The 20,700-nt window shown below is 37.0% G+C and overlaps 1 protein-coding gene across 1 annotated transcript in view; it reads right to left on the reverse strand.

Annotated features, from left to right (window-relative positions):
* Window positions 1–20,700, reverse strand: part of LRMDA (leucine rich melanocyte differentiation associated) — a 694,523-nt gene that overhangs the window by 272,142 nt on the left and 401,681 nt on the right. The window contains exon 5 of the mRNA XM_087764921.1: window positions 17,854–17,980. Coding sequence (XP_087621047.1) covers window positions 17,854–17,980 — 127 coding nt within the window. The remainder of the gene's footprint in view (window positions 1–17,853; window positions 17,981–20,700) is intronic.

The following is a 20,700-nucleotide window of genomic DNA, read 5'->3' on the forward strand; positions in this document are numbered from 1 at the left end:
ACAGGCTTCACGAGTGCTAATCTTAGCCTAAAGCATTCTAATGGATTGACTCTTCCTCAGTAGGGCTATATAAATATTTATAAAGACTTCACATGAAGAGCAGATCTGACACAGGGTTTTAAAAGACTTCTCAACATATACAGAACCTAGAGAAAGAAGAGATTTTGTAAAGACAATGCAGCTCTTAGCCCTTAAAAAAACCCTCTGAAATCCTTGAGGGCTGATAATAGGACACAAACATATGTCTGAATCTGCACACAAGATTCACATCAGGGCCACGCTACCAGCCTTCCAATAGTGATATCTTATACTCGCAGGATGCCTTATAAGATTTTCTTCTTACCTGGCCCATCTGCTTTTCTTGATAGACAGGTTTTTCCATGCCCTAACAAAGGAAAAAGTGATTATGCTGTTTTCCTGATTTGTTTCTGAGTACAGAAGAACCAGCACTGAAAGCCTACATGAAAGCCAAACATGCAGTCCATTCTCCCTTTTAAAAAAAAGGCCTTCTCCAATACAAATTACATTAGAAAAGTAAGTATTTCTTTGAATAGTGCAGAAGAGAAAGCATGACATTCTGTCTCCACTGATAATGCAAATTGTTTCTAGCCACTGCACCGCAGGCAGGATTTTATGACAGATAGAAAGGGGCAGCCCTTCAGCCTAGGCCCAGAAGTTCAGCCACAGGATAAGTAAATGATTTATTTTATTCCCACTACAGTAAGCTTCTACCAACTAAATCTATTCCACCACACCAATATTATAGGTGAGAAAAAGATACACCAGCAATTTAAGCTCTTCCCCATCTTGAGATCAAGTAGCTACCATTTTCAATTTACATGGCATATTAGTATTTGATTAATCTATTTCTTTAAGAGGGCACAGGAAAGAATAATATTTTCTGCCACACAGGACAGATATATCATGTATCCAGCTAAACACGACCCTGATAGTGCAGTGTTTTCATAATTATTATCAATACAGTGATTGGAAGCAACTACTCTCATCTTCGGGTAACTATAGTATAGGCAAAATCTTCAGTTGAATGTTTTCTCCACATATAAGCCAATAAAAGATACCTGATTTTTCAAATTTGCAATAGCTGGTCTATCTACATACAACATTTCAACATCTTCTGACTGAAAATAAACTTGAAATTAACTTCCATGAATCTTCTTTGGGATCACTGGACAGTTTAGATTGTAATATAATTGCTTCCCAGCTGTAAAACTGCAAAGAATATTAGGCATGTGCCTTGTTCTCCCAGGCCACACAAGCCCTCATGTTAACTTCACTGTACCGGTATTACACAAGATTTATAGGGCTTGAATTAGTGCATTTTAGGTTTAATTAGAGCTCCATAAATTTTCAGGAGTCCTACTATGACACTGCCTCAGCCAGTGATCATTGGTTTCCCCTGCATTCTGGGTAGAAGGTAGAAGACCAGGCTGTAAAGGACAAGACAACCACTGGCTCTGTGTACAGCAGTTTTTACAAGCCAAACCATATTCCACTAGGGGTTTATCAAATAAAAAAATAGACTTCCCACTTGCCAAAATTTGACCTCAAGAGGACAAACTAAGTAAGTTCTCTACCAACAACATATCTATTCATTTCTACTTGGGGGGAGGTGGAAGAGAGGGTGGAGAAAAAGAGCACTTCACATAAACAACAGTTCTTCAGAAGTTCTCTCCAGAGTAACTGGTAAACATATAGTGGAGAAAAAGACCCAAAAGCTATGTTGCTGTTGCCTTGAAATGAAGAAGTTGCTATGAAAAATAACATCTCTAGTTTCATGTTCAAAAATAAATCAGGAAAATAAAATCCATTCTGTTCTTTTTCTTTCCTTACTTTGCAACCGTCAAGGGCCTTACAGCAATGCTTCCCAGAAAGTTAGGTGTGTCCTTTACTGAGAAGCCATGTGACATTCTGGCCTGGTACACGAACTCAATTTAAAGATACTTTTCTCTTCACAACCTGAATTTTTTTTCTCAATTTGTAAGAATTATCTACTGTCAGAGATTAACAATAAAATGCAAAGTACTCCTATCAGCAAATTACCTGTATAGCTGCTGCTGAAAATCTTGCCAATGCAATATTTCTTTATATTTAGAGAATGATTGTTTGGTTGTTTTGAAACTAGAATCACATGTGCGGACATTTTAATGAGTTCTGCTTTGAAAAGACCATTTGACATGGCACAGATCTATGTTTATTTCTCTTGCTCACATTGACACAGCAGACTGCTTCAGTCTACTCAACAGGAGTAAAAGTGGATTCAAAGGTTTTCTTCATATGAAAGAAGAATTTTGTGCCACACATACAGTTCTTTTGCCTAGTCCCGCATTCCATCTTTCAAAATTGCACACATCATCTTTGTCTCATTATTTACAAGTAAATAGCACTGTAGAGTCTTATTCAGACCATAAAGATATGAAAAATCATCACATAAGAGGAAGGGAAAAAGCTGGGGGACATTATAGAAAAGCAACATAGTTATAAATTCGAGCAGACCTGGGGCAATGGATTAATATTGTGGCCTGTTAGACCTCTCTGGAACAATATGCAATATGAAACAAAGCACAAAACTCCTGCCAAAATACATGCAAAGTGAGCAAGTTCTCCAAGAATATCTCTAAGACCCAGCAGCACAAATATTTTATGCTGTATGTTCAACAGTCCAAGGGACTTGACCTGTAGCTAACTGCAAAACATGCAAGTGACATCCTGTTTCAAACTCAGGAATGCTATTTTTCCATAGAACTATATACAGTTTCTTCCCAGTTCGTGCTTGATGGGCTTGACGAGAACAGGTAGAACAGGAAAGTGTATTGCCTCTACCATGCCATTCTTTTTCCTAGAGACTACTTCTCTGGTGTTAGTACCTCCACCTTTCACTTTAACACAAACATTTATTTCACGTTTTCTGTTGGCAACTAATAATAATAATAATAATCGGCTGAGTGCTTACTCATATCTAAATGTTTTACATAGATTTCCAATCATTGGTGGTTAGGTAGTACTCATACACCATAACGACACATGCTTAGTGGAAAATAACAAATGCAATACAAAGAGCAAAACTATTATTTTCATATAGATGAAAAACTACACTGAGAGTCACAAGCCACAGTCTGGTGGCAAAATAATAGCAGGGAAAAAAATAGCAGAATGCAATAATAAAAGACAACCACAATCCACACATTTATGCTAGAGCGGATCCACCTCCTTGCTTACAAGAATTACCAGTTAAACTCACTCACATTCGCATAATACCATTGAAGCAGGATCCTGACTCCACAGCATGACTAGAGATAGCTGTGTATTATTTCAATAAAATGTTTTTCTTCCTCAGTCACATACTTTCTGTATGCATTCACACTAATAGTCCTTTTGATAAAACCCTCCAGAAAATAATTAACTTTAATAGCTCTTCTGCAGCTGAAGCTGCACAACTGCATGGCAAATATAAATGAGCTTTCTACAGCAAAACTTAAGGCTTGAAAAGAATTATAAGCAAAAAAAAATTACAGGTTCAGCACTGCTTCTGGGGTAAAATGTATATTTGTGATAAATGTATCAAATCCCCTAAAAACTACACCCATTGAAACTTCATATTTACGCTGATTTGCTTTCCAAATCATATAGATAGCACAGTTGTGTACAATCTTTAAACAAGTACAACCACAGAGAAACGCTGAGAGATTTAAGAGAAATAAAAGCATGATCAGCTAGCTTGTAATCTTCTTTTCTCTTATTCTCCTCCCTATAGCTGCATTAAATTGCCTGTTGAGAACAATAACATATTTGTGCTTTTATAGGTAGAATGATTTGTATTATGTAAAGATTTGGCTAACAGAGTAAAGATGCATTCACACTGAGCTGGATTACATGCTGTTAATAATTTTCTGGATGCTCTAGGGGACCCATAATTCTGGAGGACTACAGATTAGCATTTGAATATATGCTTTGTAATACATCTCAAAGCAGACTTTTTTAATTTACTTCTTGCCATTTTTCTAGAACCACACTAACCAGAAATCAAATCATTGAAAGCATTTTGGAGGAAAAAGCATACCACAATCAATCAAGGTTTTATCCCCCACCCCCACACACTCCTAAGAGTAAACAGAAAATCTGTCTTCTCTTGACTCTCACACCATTTCAATAGCTTTCATTAGAATGTCAGACTACCTAGAATATGTGATCAGGGTTGCAGTACCGTTCTATTCATGTTGAATAAATGGGTAACTCAGCAAGCAAACCAGAATCTGTTCTGAATAAAAGCTCAAACTATCTAGAAAGCTGGTTTTGCTGTGGGCTAGCTTCTGTTTCAGAAAGTAATCTTAAAATACACTTTTTAAACAAAATTAATAAAATACCTCACATTGAAAAGAAATACCCATCAAAATATACTAACATTCTTTTGTTATTGAGTATAAACTTCAGCATAGACCAGACTCACATATTTCTGTTTTCATGAAACACTAAACTCTCTTGGCCACCATTTGCTAAACAAATCCTTTGTAAACTGTGTATGTCTTTTCATAATTTTTGAAATACTTAGTACTTCAGAACAGTCTTAAAGTATATGACTCTAATAAACATTATATTCTCAGACAAATTCAACTGGGAAGTGTACCATAGTGTTTCTTATTAAATAAATTACTTTTCTTAGCATTATAAGGTTCACCTAGCAAGTACACGTTCACTGGACAAAATATACTTTTCATGACCTTTGGTCCTCAGTTATAATTAGTTGTCTGGTCCCAGTTGCTTACAGTGTAAACAAAGACTAATAAACCCACATTGGCTGCATGTATTTATTACATTACAACACAGCTGCCAACTGTCTAACCATTCTAATAAAAAACTATTTTCTAAGGTTTATGTTTTATTGCATGTATGACTCCCTTATTGGTTAGCATTTTGGAGTTGTGGAAAAGGTTATGAATTTAGAAACTGACTGCATTCATATCATATTTAAAACTTAATGCTATTTTATTAAAGACATATGGGCCTCCAAAGTACACATATTAAATGTCATGTAAGAAAAGTAGCAGTTTAAATCATGGTCAAATTCATTTTTGACGTGACTCCTGAGGCTTCCCAAGATCTGAACTATTTCTTTGTAAATCTGGCAGTTTAACCACACTCATAAATCACTTTCAAAGCATATTATTTCTTAATTTTACTGCATTAGAGAGCATTTGGCCTACACAGTGAACTGTTTGTAACCATTATGTGAACAAAGTTGTATATTTAGTCTTACAATGTGGGAAGAAAAAAAAAAAAAAAGTCTTAATTTCTCAGTCCTGAATTTGCTTCTTATTTTAACCCAAATGATACATTTCTTAATGAAACTTGCCAGAGTAAGATATGTAGGATAGTTTGCTGTATTGACATAACAGAAAATTTCATCTCCTTCTGCTTCAAGCTCATAAATTAGAAACACAAAGGCAACTGTAATTTAATCATTAAGCAAATATCCCACAGGTTCTTTTACAAGAAAGGATGCCTAAGGTTTTCAAGCCTCTCCAAGGTTGAAAGAGAAATGAATCATCTTTGGGACAATGCACATGCATTACTAGGCACCTTGATATAATGATATTTGATACATTAGAACTGAAGCATACCTTAAATAAACTTAAAAATTAAATGCACATAACTTAAGGATGGATTCCCTGCCTGCTAAAGTCACAAGAAACCCCAGCTCCAAAACAAATCATTCACAGAACAGGATTCAAAGCAATTCAAACCCCTCATTTTCCCCTGAAACAAGGATGCGTAACCAAAGTCACCAAATCTTAAATGTTTTATGTCAGCTCCATTGTCTGCAAGATGGGCAAAATCCTCTTCAGTCAACGTTTTCAAGAAAGTTAAAACATTGATCTGTAAAGTGGACAGCAAAAATTTTAAAAAGGAAAAAGAAAAAAAATGACGTTCAAAGTTCAGAGAAATCATAACGTGATTTTGGTGGAAGATTTCGTAAGAGTTTTAAAGGGTGCTTGGATCAGGATAAGTTTGTGTATGCCTTTCACTTAGATCAATAAAGATTCCAGGTGTGCAAACTGACCATAAAGACTATTGCGCTGTCCCTAAAGTCAACGGAAAATCTGTTGCTTTGTTCAAAACTGAGTGAGATTTTCAATGGCCAGCCTGATTAGGACAAGCTGTAATTAGCACCGTGTTCTGCAACCAGGCACAGAATTCAATAAGATTATTCTCCCTGTATTTTAATACAATGAGGTTAACGTCAGCTTCAACTAACATTCAGGAACTAGAACCAGAATCTGTAAGTTCAATATGATTTTAAGGGAGCAGATAAAACTGTATTGCATCCTTTTTCTTTGACAAAGGGAGAAGATATAGAAACTCATTAGGAAAAAAGTTCTGGATCTCTTACAAAATACCCCTTTGGCCTATACATTTTCTGGTAAGGGTGGAGACAAGGGGAGGAATATTAATCCTTCTCTGAAAACAAATTATTAATTCTTTTTTCCTGAAATAACTCATAAACCAGCTACAAATTGGTCATGTTCTTAGTCATTAATGAAGAGAGAATGAATGACATGCTTGAGCTTTTAGGAGATGACCTCATCACTACCAGCCCTATGTGCCTCTTGGACCACACTCTAGCTGACATTAGTGAGGGGGAGGATTATTAGTGTAATGCTCTGGTGTTCTTGATCTGTCAATATTTTGCAGCACATGGTCTCTCTTTTAGCACAACAAGAAAGGCAGGATTCAGTTGCTTAAACATAAGCTTCTACTGCCGTTTTAGCCACCCTACAGTATCTGGGCCCAGTCTCCCATGGTGGCTCCAGAAAAACTTGCATCTCCCATAGACACTTATCTGCCATCCCTACAGGGACCTGCTGTATACTTTAGGGTATCTGAAATGGCAGTAGACTGCTATTTTTAGGCGCTTGCATTGTTTTCAAAGTGATTAGAAATATTAGCCAATACCAGGTGCATTCATCTTACCTGCCCTTTTGTTCCTGTCCTCTCATTCCATCCATCTAATTTGACTATGGCAACACTAAAAACAATCTAGCATTCATTTCACAACAAGATGCTATATGCTGTGCTTGCACCACATTTTATATGACAAAGACATGGTCCTTTATCCCTCAATATAATTTAGGTCTTCACACCTGAACTTGTAACCTGCAGATCGCTGTAGACTGTTCTTTTTTGACCACAATCCCACTGATGTCAAAAGGAAACACATGGAAGATAAAATCCACTTTTGTAGAATCAGGGACTACAGCGTTATCACAGACATCATTAAAAACATCATTGTGCAGCCAAAACCATTTTGCTAATGGCAAGCAAAACCAAAGAATACTAGGGGAATAACAATTTGCAGAGAATGACATGTTGAAGGCACTCTGTTTCTTATTTGTTTATTTACTACTTTGGTCTGGATATAGAAACTTCACTACCACAAAGCTGTCAACCACATCATAAGAGAAAGTCTCTTGAAAGATTTACGTTAATGAAGGAAAGTAGTACTTCAAGGCAGAAAAGAAGAAAAAAAGAATACAGTCATTTGAATCAAAAAGATCTGGTAAAATGCTCCAAATAAATACTTTCCGTTCAGCCTCCATGCTCCCTAAGAATCAAGGAGAGGGGAAGAAGGCAAGAGGAATCAAAGAGGAAATTTACAGCAGAGAAATAGAAAAGTACCATGAAATACAGAAAAACTACCCTGTAAACACTGGGGGAAGCTTTCAGTAATTTAGATCCTAGGATTTACCAACAAGAGAAGAGACTACTGAAAAACAGAAGAGTACACAGAGATGCCATGACAACAACTAAAATAATCTATATAATGTGACTTGGAATTATTAATTTCATGGATGCTAAATTGAACATGGATGTCTAGTTAAACAAATCTTATTATCTCAGGGCAATCCCAAGCACAAATACAGGCTGGGCAGAGAATGGATTGAGAGCAGCTCTGAGGAGAAGGACTTGGCAGTGTTGATTGATGAGAAACTCAACATGACCCAGCAATGTGCAGCTTGCAGCCCAGAAAGCGAATTGTATCCTGGGCTGCATCAAAAGAAGCGTGACCAGCAGCTCAAGAGAGGTGATTCTCCCCCTCTACTCTGCTTTTGGGAGACCCCACCTGGTGTACTACGTTCAGCTCTGGGGCCTCCAACATAAGAATGACATGGACCTGTTGGAGCAAGTCCAGAGGAGTGCCATGAAGATGATGAGAGGGCTGGAGCACCTCTCCTATGAGGACAGGCTGAGAGAATTGGGTTTGTTCAGCCTGGAGAAGAGAAGGATCCTGGGAGACCTTCTAGCAGCCTTCCAGGACCTGAAGGGAACCTACAGGAAAGCTGAGGATGGACTTTTTAGAAGGGCACACAGTGATAGGACAAGGGATAATGGCTTTAAACTGAAAGAGGGTAGATTTAGACTAGATCTAAGGAAGAAATCCTTCACTATGAGGGTGGTGAGGCACTGGAACAGGTTGCCCGGAGAAGCTCTGGATGCCCACTCCCTGGAAGTGTTCAAGGCCAGGTTGGATGGGGCTTTGAGCGACCTGTCTAGGGGAAGGTGCCCCTGCCCATGGCAGGGGGGATGGAACCAGATGATCTTTAAGGTCCCTTCCAACCCAAACCATTCTATGATTCTATAATTATTATCTTAAACTCTATAAACCTTTAGCTTTTCAAAGCTTCTCAAAATATCAGCAACCTAAAATTATGTGGCCACATAAGCTGGTGTGAAAGAACAAGTCATAATTGTGAGAGCACGATACAAAAAAATTATTTAAAAGTTCACAAAAATGTTGCTTTGTATGTGAGAATCACCTTTCTAGAAACCATGCAGTATGACCTCTGTCAGCAAGGATGCCAATGAACTTGGTTAAGTTAATGTAAAATACAACTCTCTTTACGTCATGATCTTCTTGATAGCATGTTGTCCCTTACTGCAAGATATGCCACGGAGAAGATCACAACAAATCATTTTTGTCTTCATTTGCAGTGGCCCTTGTGACCACGTTTATCTCTAACAGCTGGTGACCTTTTAATGGGTCAGTGAAACAGTGAAGCCAGGTCTTAACACAGGATACATATACACTCCAGAGGTTGCTGTGAAAACTATATGACATCCAATCATAGTCAAAACAAGCAATAAATATAAACTCAGCCATGACAGTTCTTTCCAACTTTTGAACCAGGTGCTTCACATTTACAAAATTACAAGTACACTCTTTGGTAGTGGTAGTTTGCCACTGATTTTCTCTCTCAGAAATCTGGCTGTGATAAGCAGCTTTCAGGAAGAAAAAAAAAAAAGACTATTTTATAATTGGACTTTTGTTTCATGGCTAGGAATTAACATATATTCTAACCATCACACTTACAACTACTACTATTTCAATGGGAATGACTCATCAATGTGACTGAGAGTACGTGAGACACATAGTGCCACAAAGTCAAGGAAGTAAAAAGAATCACCTATAGGAACAAAAGAATAGACATAATCCGGCCCAGAGTTTTGCCAATGCCATATTAAACGCAATTTTTTTTTTTGACAAAATGCAACATATGAACAACTCCTATGCTTAACAGTGGTGTCATCTGATTATGAGATCCATTGCATTAGTTTTTCTGAAAAGAGGAGCTACGGAAGAGTGCAGTGAGCTCTGCTTGTACAGCAGCAATGTTTCCATTTCCAAAAGAAAAATAAACAAAACTTAGAGGATAAAATTCTAGCCATATTGATCCATTGGGAATTTAAACCAATCATGATTCTTGCCCTACTGTCTGATATCACAGTATTATATTCTGCTGAATGGCATTTTGTTAAGTAGACTGAATAGGCTGATCGCAGGACAAAAGCCAGACCATATGATTACAGCATCTAGTAACTGAAGTTTCCATAGTTCTGAACACACAAATAGAAAAAAAAAATTAACAACAAAAAACCCCCAGCAGTAATAAACAAGTTGTCATGCTAGCTTCTTCAATTAAATGGATGTGTTAATGATATACAGTGCCTACTACCATTCATCAGAGAACATCCAAGTGCTTTACAAATATTAAATAAGTCTTACAAAGGGATCAATTTGCTCACTACTACTGAAAGACAGACACCTTTCAGGTGCAAAGTAGCAGCTGGTTAACTAGCACACTGCAACACTACATAACAGTTTAGGGCAGAAGGTGGAGAAGAATGCCTTAGTAAATTGAGACTGCAGAGAAATCCATGGAGGCAGAATGTAATTACCTGAATTGGAATCAGGCCAGGGCTCCAGGAGTAACACCCCTTCCTATGTGAAAAGTGCATTGGGATCATTAATGGCTAAAAGGACACTGGCTTCATGGCAATCTTACACTTTTTTTTAAAGAAATAATTTTAGGGAAGAGACATCACCTTTTGTATTCTGTATCTTCAATAGCAATTAGATACCAAAATGTAGTCCACATAATACCTTCCCAAAGAACTAAATACATATCAGTTTTTCAAGAATTATCACCACAAGAACAAACAATGAGAAGAGTCTTTCCCCCTACCCTAACACACATATGACCCACACATGTCTATTCTTCTTTTTTGACAGCTGGAATTACAGCAGGCTAAGCAAAGAGAATAGATTCCTCTGCTATTTCAGCAGCTGCATGTTTGCAGCTTAGTCCCCACTGTTTAAACTCATTGCTTTTCTCTCATTTACTGAGGTTCTTTCTATCTAATCATATGACCTGTCGTAAGTGAAGACACAAAATACAGCAAAAAACTAATCAACTCTCTTTAAATGCCTTAGCTTGCAGATTCAAGTATTGCATGCAAGCTTCTTACTTTCCAAGCTCTTTGCAGCTCAGATTCCCATCTTCAACTTTACTATCGTAACTGTCTTTGCTTCCTCTTCGGATACTGACCCTTCTCGTCCCTCTGTTGGCAGATCAAATTGGCAGATTCACAGCCAGATCAAATTTATTTTTAGGTTTCTTCACTAGGACAACATGCTATGTAGCAAGTGCAATACTGGTCTGCTATTGATCATACGCAAAACCAATGGAATCTGTTGCACAATAACTTGAACCAAAGAATGGAGTCTATGGCTCTCCTTCATATGCACATTTAATTTGATATATAATCAAAGGAAATGTAAAAGAATACACATATTGCTAATTACTGAATTACTTCATCCAAAGACTATACATTAGACAAGATCCAAACTACAGTAGCACTGCTTGTTGACCTGCATCCTTATATACTGTAACTGTATGTTTACAGGTCCACATATCATTCTCCACAGTGTCTCACAGGTGTCTTCTATAGAATTTCCTTAGCCATTTGATGAACTACCAGCTTTCTGCTTATTAGTCTAGTATATAACTTTTCAGTCACACCCTTAAGCCCCCTATCACTTGCACAGCAACAGTAATTAGATTTCCCATTTCTTAAAATCTCACGTCACTGCTTTACCCTACAAGCACCATGAGATGGGACAGCAGATTTTATTTCTCAACATTGAATCAAGACATATCCATATTTTGGGAATTGATTTTTTGTTGCTACAAAAATTGAGGACAGCTTTAGTGACCTTTTTAAAGTCTTCTGAAGAAAGTATTCTTGAATTTATGAATATCACAGCTCAAATTCCATTTCTGGATTCACTGTGCTTCGTGGTGAGCTCATGCACACATACACATACCAAACAGACAGCTATTACTGCGATGTGACTATCAAGGGGACATAGAGATATTCTAAGAGACAGAGAGGTAGAAAATACTATTTGATGTTTCAAGGATTGGATCATATCCAAAAGTTTCTTCTGGTCCTCTTTTCACCTAATAGGATAATACAAATATACAAGAATCTAAACTTCCAAATTAAATTTAAAAAATGAAAATGTGGATCGGTATACCATAAGGAATCGGAAAACAGAAGGAAAAAACCTAAGGTCATCTCTCAGTTCTCCAACACCTGGATGACTTCTTAATGTTGGAATTTCACAACACTTTTCTTATTTCTTATTCTACCACATTAATCATCATACCTCTTCCCCTGCAGGCCAAAGAAAGGCTTAGTTCAAGATGCCATGCCCCACTTTTAGAAAATAAGTAAAATCTACCAGTTTAGAAAAAAAATATGCAAACATCACTCACACACAATTATTTAATAAAATTTTTATATAGGTATGTTTGCTTACATTAGTTTTGGATCATGGCATTTTTTGAGATAATACGATTTAAAAATGAAAATTTTTAAATGACTGAATTTAGCTCTGTCAGCTTAATAATAGCCAGCAAGCTATTATATGCCTTGCCTAAATTCTTGGAAGCAGGTAAGATATATCTATTTAAGAAAAATATGATTTTTGTTAAATAATCAAGGACAAAAATTACTAAAAATCACTCCTTATGCCTCATCTGATTTGAACAGAATTTGAAAAAAGCATATATCAGCATTGGTCACTTCGATAATGAGCTTTTCCTACCAGCTAAAACACAAGAATACTGACAATGATCTGAAAGCAACACTGTAGATTTTAGCTCACCTTATTTCTTAAACTGTATTGCCTAAATATTTACTCTTTAATAAAAAAATCTCCCTCTACCCTCCAAGTAACAGTGTGAGCAAGAATCACATAGACTCATTACATGAAACACAAATATTGGACTTGCCTTTCTGCTTAAGTGTCCCCATCCTAGTTCCTTAGAGAAAAAATACTATGTCAGGTTTTAGAATTATAACTTGTGATGAAAACAATGTGGGGGGGAGGGGGAATTCAAAACACCTATACTGCCATCTTTTGTTGTACAGAGTTTCCTTTATACCCAGTGGACAAGATGCTCTCAGTAAAGTTGCAAGAAAGCAGAATAACTCCACATAATATTAAGTCAGTTACTTGGAAGTATACCCATGCATACCCGCTGATGATTTCGTCTTATAAACCGCAAGACTGTTACATGTGACTAAATGCACACTGCTTGCTTTTGTCACTATAAATAAAAATGCTAAAAATGTTAACCTTAAAAATGCAGTAAGCTAAAAAATAATTGTTGGGCAGAGGGGTTGCAAGATACCAAGAAATATATTTATTTTATAAAAGCAGGTGCATTGACCCAGTATTAGGCAATTAAATTTATATTTAAAGAGACCTACGACAGTGTGTTTCTATTCATAGCAACACACTTTAGATACAATAGATATATCCACATTTTATCATCTAGATTAAATGATCATGAATATAGACCTTTAAAATATGAAATTATGGTGTGCTTTGATACATCATAATTTCATTTTGTTTATTTATATTATATGAAATGTAAAAATATAGAGTCTTGAAATGTATTCTCAAATCACATTCTGTTTTGCATCTCTAAGTTTTAAAGATGAAACAGGTGGAAGCACAATTCATATACCTATAAACCAAAGAAGGGTACAGTTTTAAATAATTATGTCAAGAAATGACAACTGTAGTCTTTGTAGAAGCAGGGATGAATAATTACAAAGCTGGGACATAATTAAGCAATTTTGACTGTCGTATTCTTGAGCTGTCTTTCTGATGTGAAGTGCTGTCATGCCCAGAAACACACTTCACACTGGACAGGCATCTTCCACTTTGATCTACACTTATGCCAGTGAAATGAGGTCATGGTCTGGTCATTAAACAAGGTTTCCTCGTCTGGCTCAATGCCTCTTACCCAGCCAGGCTTACCCAATCTTTATTAAAATCAGGCATGATACAATGTTCAATATTTTGACAAAAGAAAACATAAACATCACAGAATAATGAAGTTTAGCTCACTTACATAGCGAGATGGAACACTGCATTGTAACATTAAACTGTTTTCTAATAAATGACTGCATCTTTCCATAAGACAGTCACATCACAAACAGATGCATTTTAAACAAAGGATGAAATGAAGCAAAGCACAAGTGCAGTGTTCTGTTGAAAAAAAAAAAAAAAAAAAAAAAAAGAGGGAAAAATGAAAGTAAAAAAATTTATACAAAGTAAAATATTTATGACTTAGTGATGACTGGTGATTGCTAGATACTTTTGCATTTGAATAAACACAAGCTAGTCAGATGGAAATTTCTTGCTTTTATTCTCATTTTGTGTATTTTTTCTTGGTGGGGTATTTTGCTCTCCCAAATATTTCATGTCAAGACTAAAATGAAAACAACTCCCCACATCACAGCCTCTTCAGATCATCAGTCTGCTTTTTATGCTGAATAAGCTGTACTATCTCCTGCTTATCATAGAATCATAGAATCGTTAAGGTTGGAAAAGACCCTTAAGATCATCGAGTCCAACCATTAACCTATCACTGCCAAGTCCATCACTATACCATGTCCTCGAGCACCACATCTATCTGTTATTTAAATACCTCCTCCAGGGATGGAGACTCAACCACTTCCCTGGGCAGCCTGTTCCAATGTCTGACCACCCTCTCGGTGAAGAAGTTTTTCCTAATATCCAACCTAAACTTCCCCTGGCACAGCTTGAGGCCATTTCCTCTCATCCTATCGCTTGTTACTAGGGAGAAGAGACTGACGCCCACCTCACTACAACCTCTTTTCAGGTAGTTGCAGAGAGCAATAGGGTCTCCCCCCAGCCTCCTCTTTTTCAGACTAAACAACCCCAGCTCCCTCAGCCTCTCCTCATAAGACTTATGCTCTAGACCCTTCACCAACTTCATTGCCCTCCTCTGGACACGCGCCAGCACCTCGACGTCCTTCTTGTAGTGAGGGGCCCAAAACTGAACACAGTACTCGAGGTGCGGCCTCACCAGTGCCGAGTACAGGGGCACTATCACCTCCCTGGTCCTGCTGGCCACACTATTCCTCATACAGGCCAGGATGCCATTGGCCCTCTTGGGCACCTGAGCACACTGCTGGCTCATGTTCAGGCGGCTGTCAACCAACACCCCCAGGTCCTTTTCCGCCGGGCAGCTCTCCAGCCACTCCTCCCCAAGCCTGTAGCGTTGCATGGGGTTGTTGTGACCCAAGTGCAGGACCTAGCACTTAGCTTGTTGAAGTTCATGCAGTTGGCCCCGGCCCAACGGTCCAGCCTGTCCAGGTCCCTCTGTAGGGCCATCCTATCCTCCAGCAGATTGACACTTCCACCCAACTTGGTGTCATCTGCAAACTTACTGAGGGTGCACTCAATCCCCTCATCCAGATCATCAATGAAGATGTTGAACAGGACCAGCCCCAACACTGAGCCCTGGGGAACACCACTCGTGACCGGCCGCCAACTGGATTTGACTCCATTTACCACCACTCTCTGGGCTCGGCCGTCCAGCCAGTTTTTAACCCAGCGTACAGTGCACCCATCCAAGCCCTGAGCAGCCAGCTTCTCCAGGAGAATGCTGTGGCAGACAGTGTCAAAGGCCTTACTAAAGTCCAAGTAGACAACATATCATAATGGGGAAAAAAAAACGCACCTAACTTAGGATTTTGGGGGGGGGTTTTTTGGTTGGTTTGTTTGTTTTTCTCCTGAAAAAGCAAGTCTGATAGGGTCACTGTCATTACTACACCTAGAAGAACAACATTTCCATGTGGCAACCACCAAGATAAATACTAATCACTCCAACTCCATTCCTGGCAAGCATTGGCTGACACAGTGGCTACTACCTTAGAGGGAAGGAAAAAAAAAAATTCTTAGGAAGTTCACTATCAGCAGGGTCTTATATCACTAGGTCAACTTCTTAAGGAGTTTTTCTGATGACCAATACTGGATGTGCTGTAGTCTTCCTCTTAGTTTGGATCACGATGTATTCTCCTCTAACTAGTTTCAGAAAGCTTAGAATATATTACCACTAGCTGTCTGCTAAATTTGGCTGAAGCTGGTCAAAAATCGCAACAAGTATATGGGAGGGGAACCGATGAACAGACAGAGAGCACAAGACTCAGGAAACCTGAACACTGAAGAATAAAAAAGCATTATGTATTCAATTTATAACATACAATAGAATTTGAATGTACAGTTATCGTGCACATCATCTTTGTGATATATAGAGGAATGCTGCTTGTTATGGTCTTTGAGTATAGCTGCAAATAGCTATATACGTACATATCTGCATCTGAAAACATATGCAGAAAGGACTCTCATGAGTGTTCTCAGACATAAAAAGAGTTTGCACACATGTGTACTATAAGCATGAATATCCTAGGAAACAAGCACAAATTCAAAACAATTTTAAGAGGGTTATAATATCTGTTCTGCATCCAATTTAATATTTATTTTGAATTAGCCACTTCTGTAATATATATAGTATTGTATGATGAGAGTAATTTTGTAGCACCTTAAGAAGCATTAATTCATGCCATGAAAAGCATTTACAATGATTTTACCATCAGCAATTTGTACCAAACCATTTATAAAGAAAAAAAACCCTTTAGTATGGCAATAACAACAGTAAATTTGAGCCTTCTGCAAATTTGCTGAAATAAATGTATGTTTTATCATAAGATTTAGTGGGTAAATAATTCAAAACTATACAAAAGGTTCAATTATGGATATAAAAGATAAAGATGTTATCCCTACATTTGTGAAGTAATTTACCCTTAGCTATTGGCTTAAAAAGAGGTTTCATCCAGAAAAGGAACTTCAGATTTAAGAAACAGACACTTTTTTTCTTCTCTTACACTATTAAGTTGGTTAAAATTCAAAGAGCAGTCTCTTAAATGAAAAATCTAATTGCTAATTAAATTAAAAAAAACACTTCACCAGATCCAAAATCTGATTAAATAAGAAGAATTATAAAAGATGACAAAATATGTATGCTATTTCTAACACATTTCAGCTGTTGCATTTGGCCAGATTCAGTAAAGATGGTTTGCTGTGAATAAGATATCCACAACAGCTTAGAAATAAATTATTTCATTTATTACATATATGGAGCTGAAATAACTAAAGGCAGTGGTAAACAATATATCAAAGCTATGCTTGTATCAGAACTGCTAACATTTTAGTAGTTATAAATGAATCAGTCTGAATTAATTTGTTATGCACTGCAATTGTACTTGTGATAATGCATTTATCTAGCAACACTGTTATGCTACCAAACAGTGCATTTCCATAACTGCTACATTATTATTCAGCATTATTGGAAATATGCAATAAATTATTGATGGTATATTTTAGAGAACAAAACAGCAAACAGAAAGCAAGCAGACTGAAAACTTGAGTGGAGTAAAAAAGATCTGCAGCACTAAAACACTCTGAAGCTCAGATTGCTGTTATTGTGGACTGATCAACAATGGAAAAAGAAGGTAAAGTGGAGAATTCACATTCTGTTTGCATCAGCAGTATGCAATATGCCCAGAGTTGATGCAAGTGGTATCAAAAGCTCAGATTACTGAAACTGTCTCTCTGATGTTGTCAATGGCTATTAGCAGGACACCACGTTAAGTAACATCATACAAAATTAGAATCAGCTAGTCCACTAAAAGCCATAGGTGTGAGCTCTGCAAAACATTTGTGTTTAACATACAAGGCAGGGGACAACTTGTCAGAAAAATTGCGTTCTTTCACAAAAGCATATCACACATTTGTTACATATCTTTAGACAGGGTAAAAATATTCTTTTAAGCTCAGTGACACATATTAGTTAGTTTGTTATATGAAACAAGAGGTTGAAAACCAGAAATTTGATAACATAACCATAGTCCATTAACCAGAGGTAAAGTTTGATATTAAACCACAGAAAAATTACTAAGGCTTTTGTCCCTCACCTGACCACATTTAGCAGTCCTTTCATTTGAAAGGTTTTGTCTGTTGCTTTAGCAAAAGACACAGCCAAGCTTTTGGAGTAATTTTAAAACAGTGTTAATGACTCACATTGTTGTTACTTCTTCCATTTACTCTCCTACCTTAGCATCCTTGGGCTTAACCACTTTCATGAAGGCACCTCTTACCAAGGCTTCCTCTCTCTCCCTCCTGGTTACTTTCCGAGTATCAAGAAATTTCAGGTTTGTCAATTTGTGCAGGACAAAATACCTGACAGATAGCAAAATGTACACAGTTAAAATCCAGTAATAAACAAAGACATACTCACAGACTAAATGACTAAAAAATAACAGCAATAAACATCAACAGCCTTTTTTTCCTCTCTCTCATCACCTTTTTCATGCAACATAGTTTATATAATAAGTTATTATACTTACTTTAATCTCTCAAATGAAGCTTTAATTTAATAATTTAACAATTTAATACTGGGTGGATCAAACAGATAAGAAAATTATCACCATGGGCATGTATGTTCTTTATAGGTATTAGTGAGGTATATGGTACACACAGAAATGGAATAAGTTGGAAATTGTTTTGAATTGCCAGTTTGGAAAAAGGACTTTTGAGTGATTCCAAAGATTCCATCCTACGTTGCAGGGGAAAAACAATCTGAGAACATGGGAAACTGTCATCTATCTTCTCTGAAAGAATTCTCAGAAAACATTAATTTGCCAACACCTCTTCAGATTTTTATTATATTTTCCTAAAAACACAGTGATCAGCAATGTTAGAGACATGTGAACAGCAAGTTAGGGAGGAGTGTAATTTGTTTTCTACCATACATCCTAAAACACCATCCTTTGTCTTGAAAGGAGTGTATGTCAGTGTTCAAAACTCTTAACATTAAAGAAAAAGAATTTGTCAAGAGAAAGCATGGAGAGTTATTCCTGGTCTCCGCTTTCCAGGACTATATTTTGACACAGGCATCATTTGGAAGGAGAATTCCAGTTTGGTCCTGCCAGAGAGACAAGGTGTCCTTATGGTATATGGATCCCAGCTCAGGATTAAATGCACAAGCACACAGGAAGAGACTGCTTTTATGAAAAATATTTTAAGAATTCAAAGTTCTTGTTAGGATCCATTAGTACTGTATTCTATTTATCCTTTTTACTCAAAGTACAGCAGCTTTTTAGCCTCAAAAAATTACCATTCGCTCCTTGCTTGCAGAGGGACAGAACATGGCAGATCAGAAACAAAGTAAGGCACACAACCATGGCAAATCAAAATATCTCACCACCTCAAGTACGTGCTATTTACATTTAGTCAACCAAATGTGAAGCAGACATTGCAAAGCAAGGGAAGTGCCAGACTTTTCCTGGCAGGGGGTAGAAAGGTGATTGATAATGTTCCCCCTGCCTAGCTGCTTTGCATAAAACTCCAGTCAGAGAGCCTCCTAATCATACCAATCCCTTCTGACACTGGGAGGAAGAAATTGAAGTAGTAGAAAACTCTATATAACATAACATTTTGAAAAAGAACAACACACAAAAAATGTGCTTTAAAAGGTAAGATTTAGAGTTATCTTATAATACTGTTCTGAAGACCAGATAAACATGTGAAAAAGACTACAAGACTCCCGTTCTACAACCAGGCAAAATTTAATGCTGCAAAGAAACCTTTCCATGAAGTACACCTTTCCTCTGAGGCAACAGCTTCATAAATCGTTAACAAATGAGCTGAACATGCTAATACTGAAATGCTCAGACAATTTAAATGTGAATCCTCAATCTGTGATTTTCAATGATATTAGAAGAAGAAAAAAGTCACTTTACAAAACAGAACATCTCCTGAGACCATTTATTAAATAACAGCTACAGATCTAGCAGACTGACACATTCTCAGACTCCTCCCAGCTTTCCTGGCTGCCCTTCCAGTCCTCCCTGGCATTTTGCTGGCCCTTATCTTTCAGTGGAAGAGAAGCTATCCATCTTGCGTTACTGGCAGAAAAACTCTGATGACAACAGATTCTTTCAAATGAAGACATGTACAGAAGGAAACAATATGTCAAGAGTGAAGAAGAGTGAAACTAAAAATGAGTAAAGACACCCACTAAGTGTAGGGTGAGAAAAGATGAATATTCAGGTGAAGAAAACATCGGTATTAGAAAATCAGCAAATGTTTAATGATGGAATGAAATATGCTATTGAAAAGCAGGCTGCAACAAAAATGACAACAGACTAAGACAGCACTGTCATCTATGCTGACTTTGGATCACAGCCCTAATGTCAGTCTCTCAATCATTTCAAAAGAGCTTAAAATTATAATAGCATTCCTTGATACAAATGTATTTTTGTATTTTTAAGCCATCCTGACTGCACTTCAAAAAACAGAATTAGCACCAGTACTTGCCAATTCCAAAACTACACATGTTGGGGGTTGATTTTTTTTTTTTTTTAAACTTGCACTCCTTAAGGAGAGCAAATATTAAAAAGTAAGTACCATAAAGGTTATCCCACCAGTAGAACAAAGGTATATCAATGTCTTTTAAAAGGTGATTCAAAATACAATCCTATTTATTAGGATTACATATTCCTTTGACTAAATGTGGGATAAAATTAATCTGTATTATATGAAAATAATATGATACCTTTTTTACTAAATGGCTGAAGAAAAATATTGGGCTTCCTGGATATATTTTAGCTAGAAATATGAAGATGCAGCTTCAATCTAAATGTAACACAAGTTTGCCATAAAAAATACAGGAAAGGATTACCAAAGCCCTGGAATGAACACTTTACAATATCAATTCAACCCTTGTAAATTTAATCCAGGGTTATTTGTTGCACAAAATCTCTTTACTGTGATGTATGACTTAGTTACTAAGGTTATCACAGCAGTATCCTAAAGTTGCATAGTACATAAAACATTTCAGTTAACAATGCAGGAAGGTTAACTCCCACAGATAACCTACTATCAGAGGGTTAGACCAG

The sequence above is a fragment of the Nipponia nippon genome, unplaced genomic scaffold, assembly GCF_047370975.1.
Source record: "Nipponia nippon isolate SJK-2023a ecotype South Korea unplaced genomic scaffold, ASM4737097v1 scaffold_3, whole genome shotgun sequence".
Classification (NCBI taxonomy): domain Eukaryota; kingdom Metazoa; phylum Chordata; class Aves; order Pelecaniformes; family Threskiornithidae; genus Nipponia; species Nipponia nippon.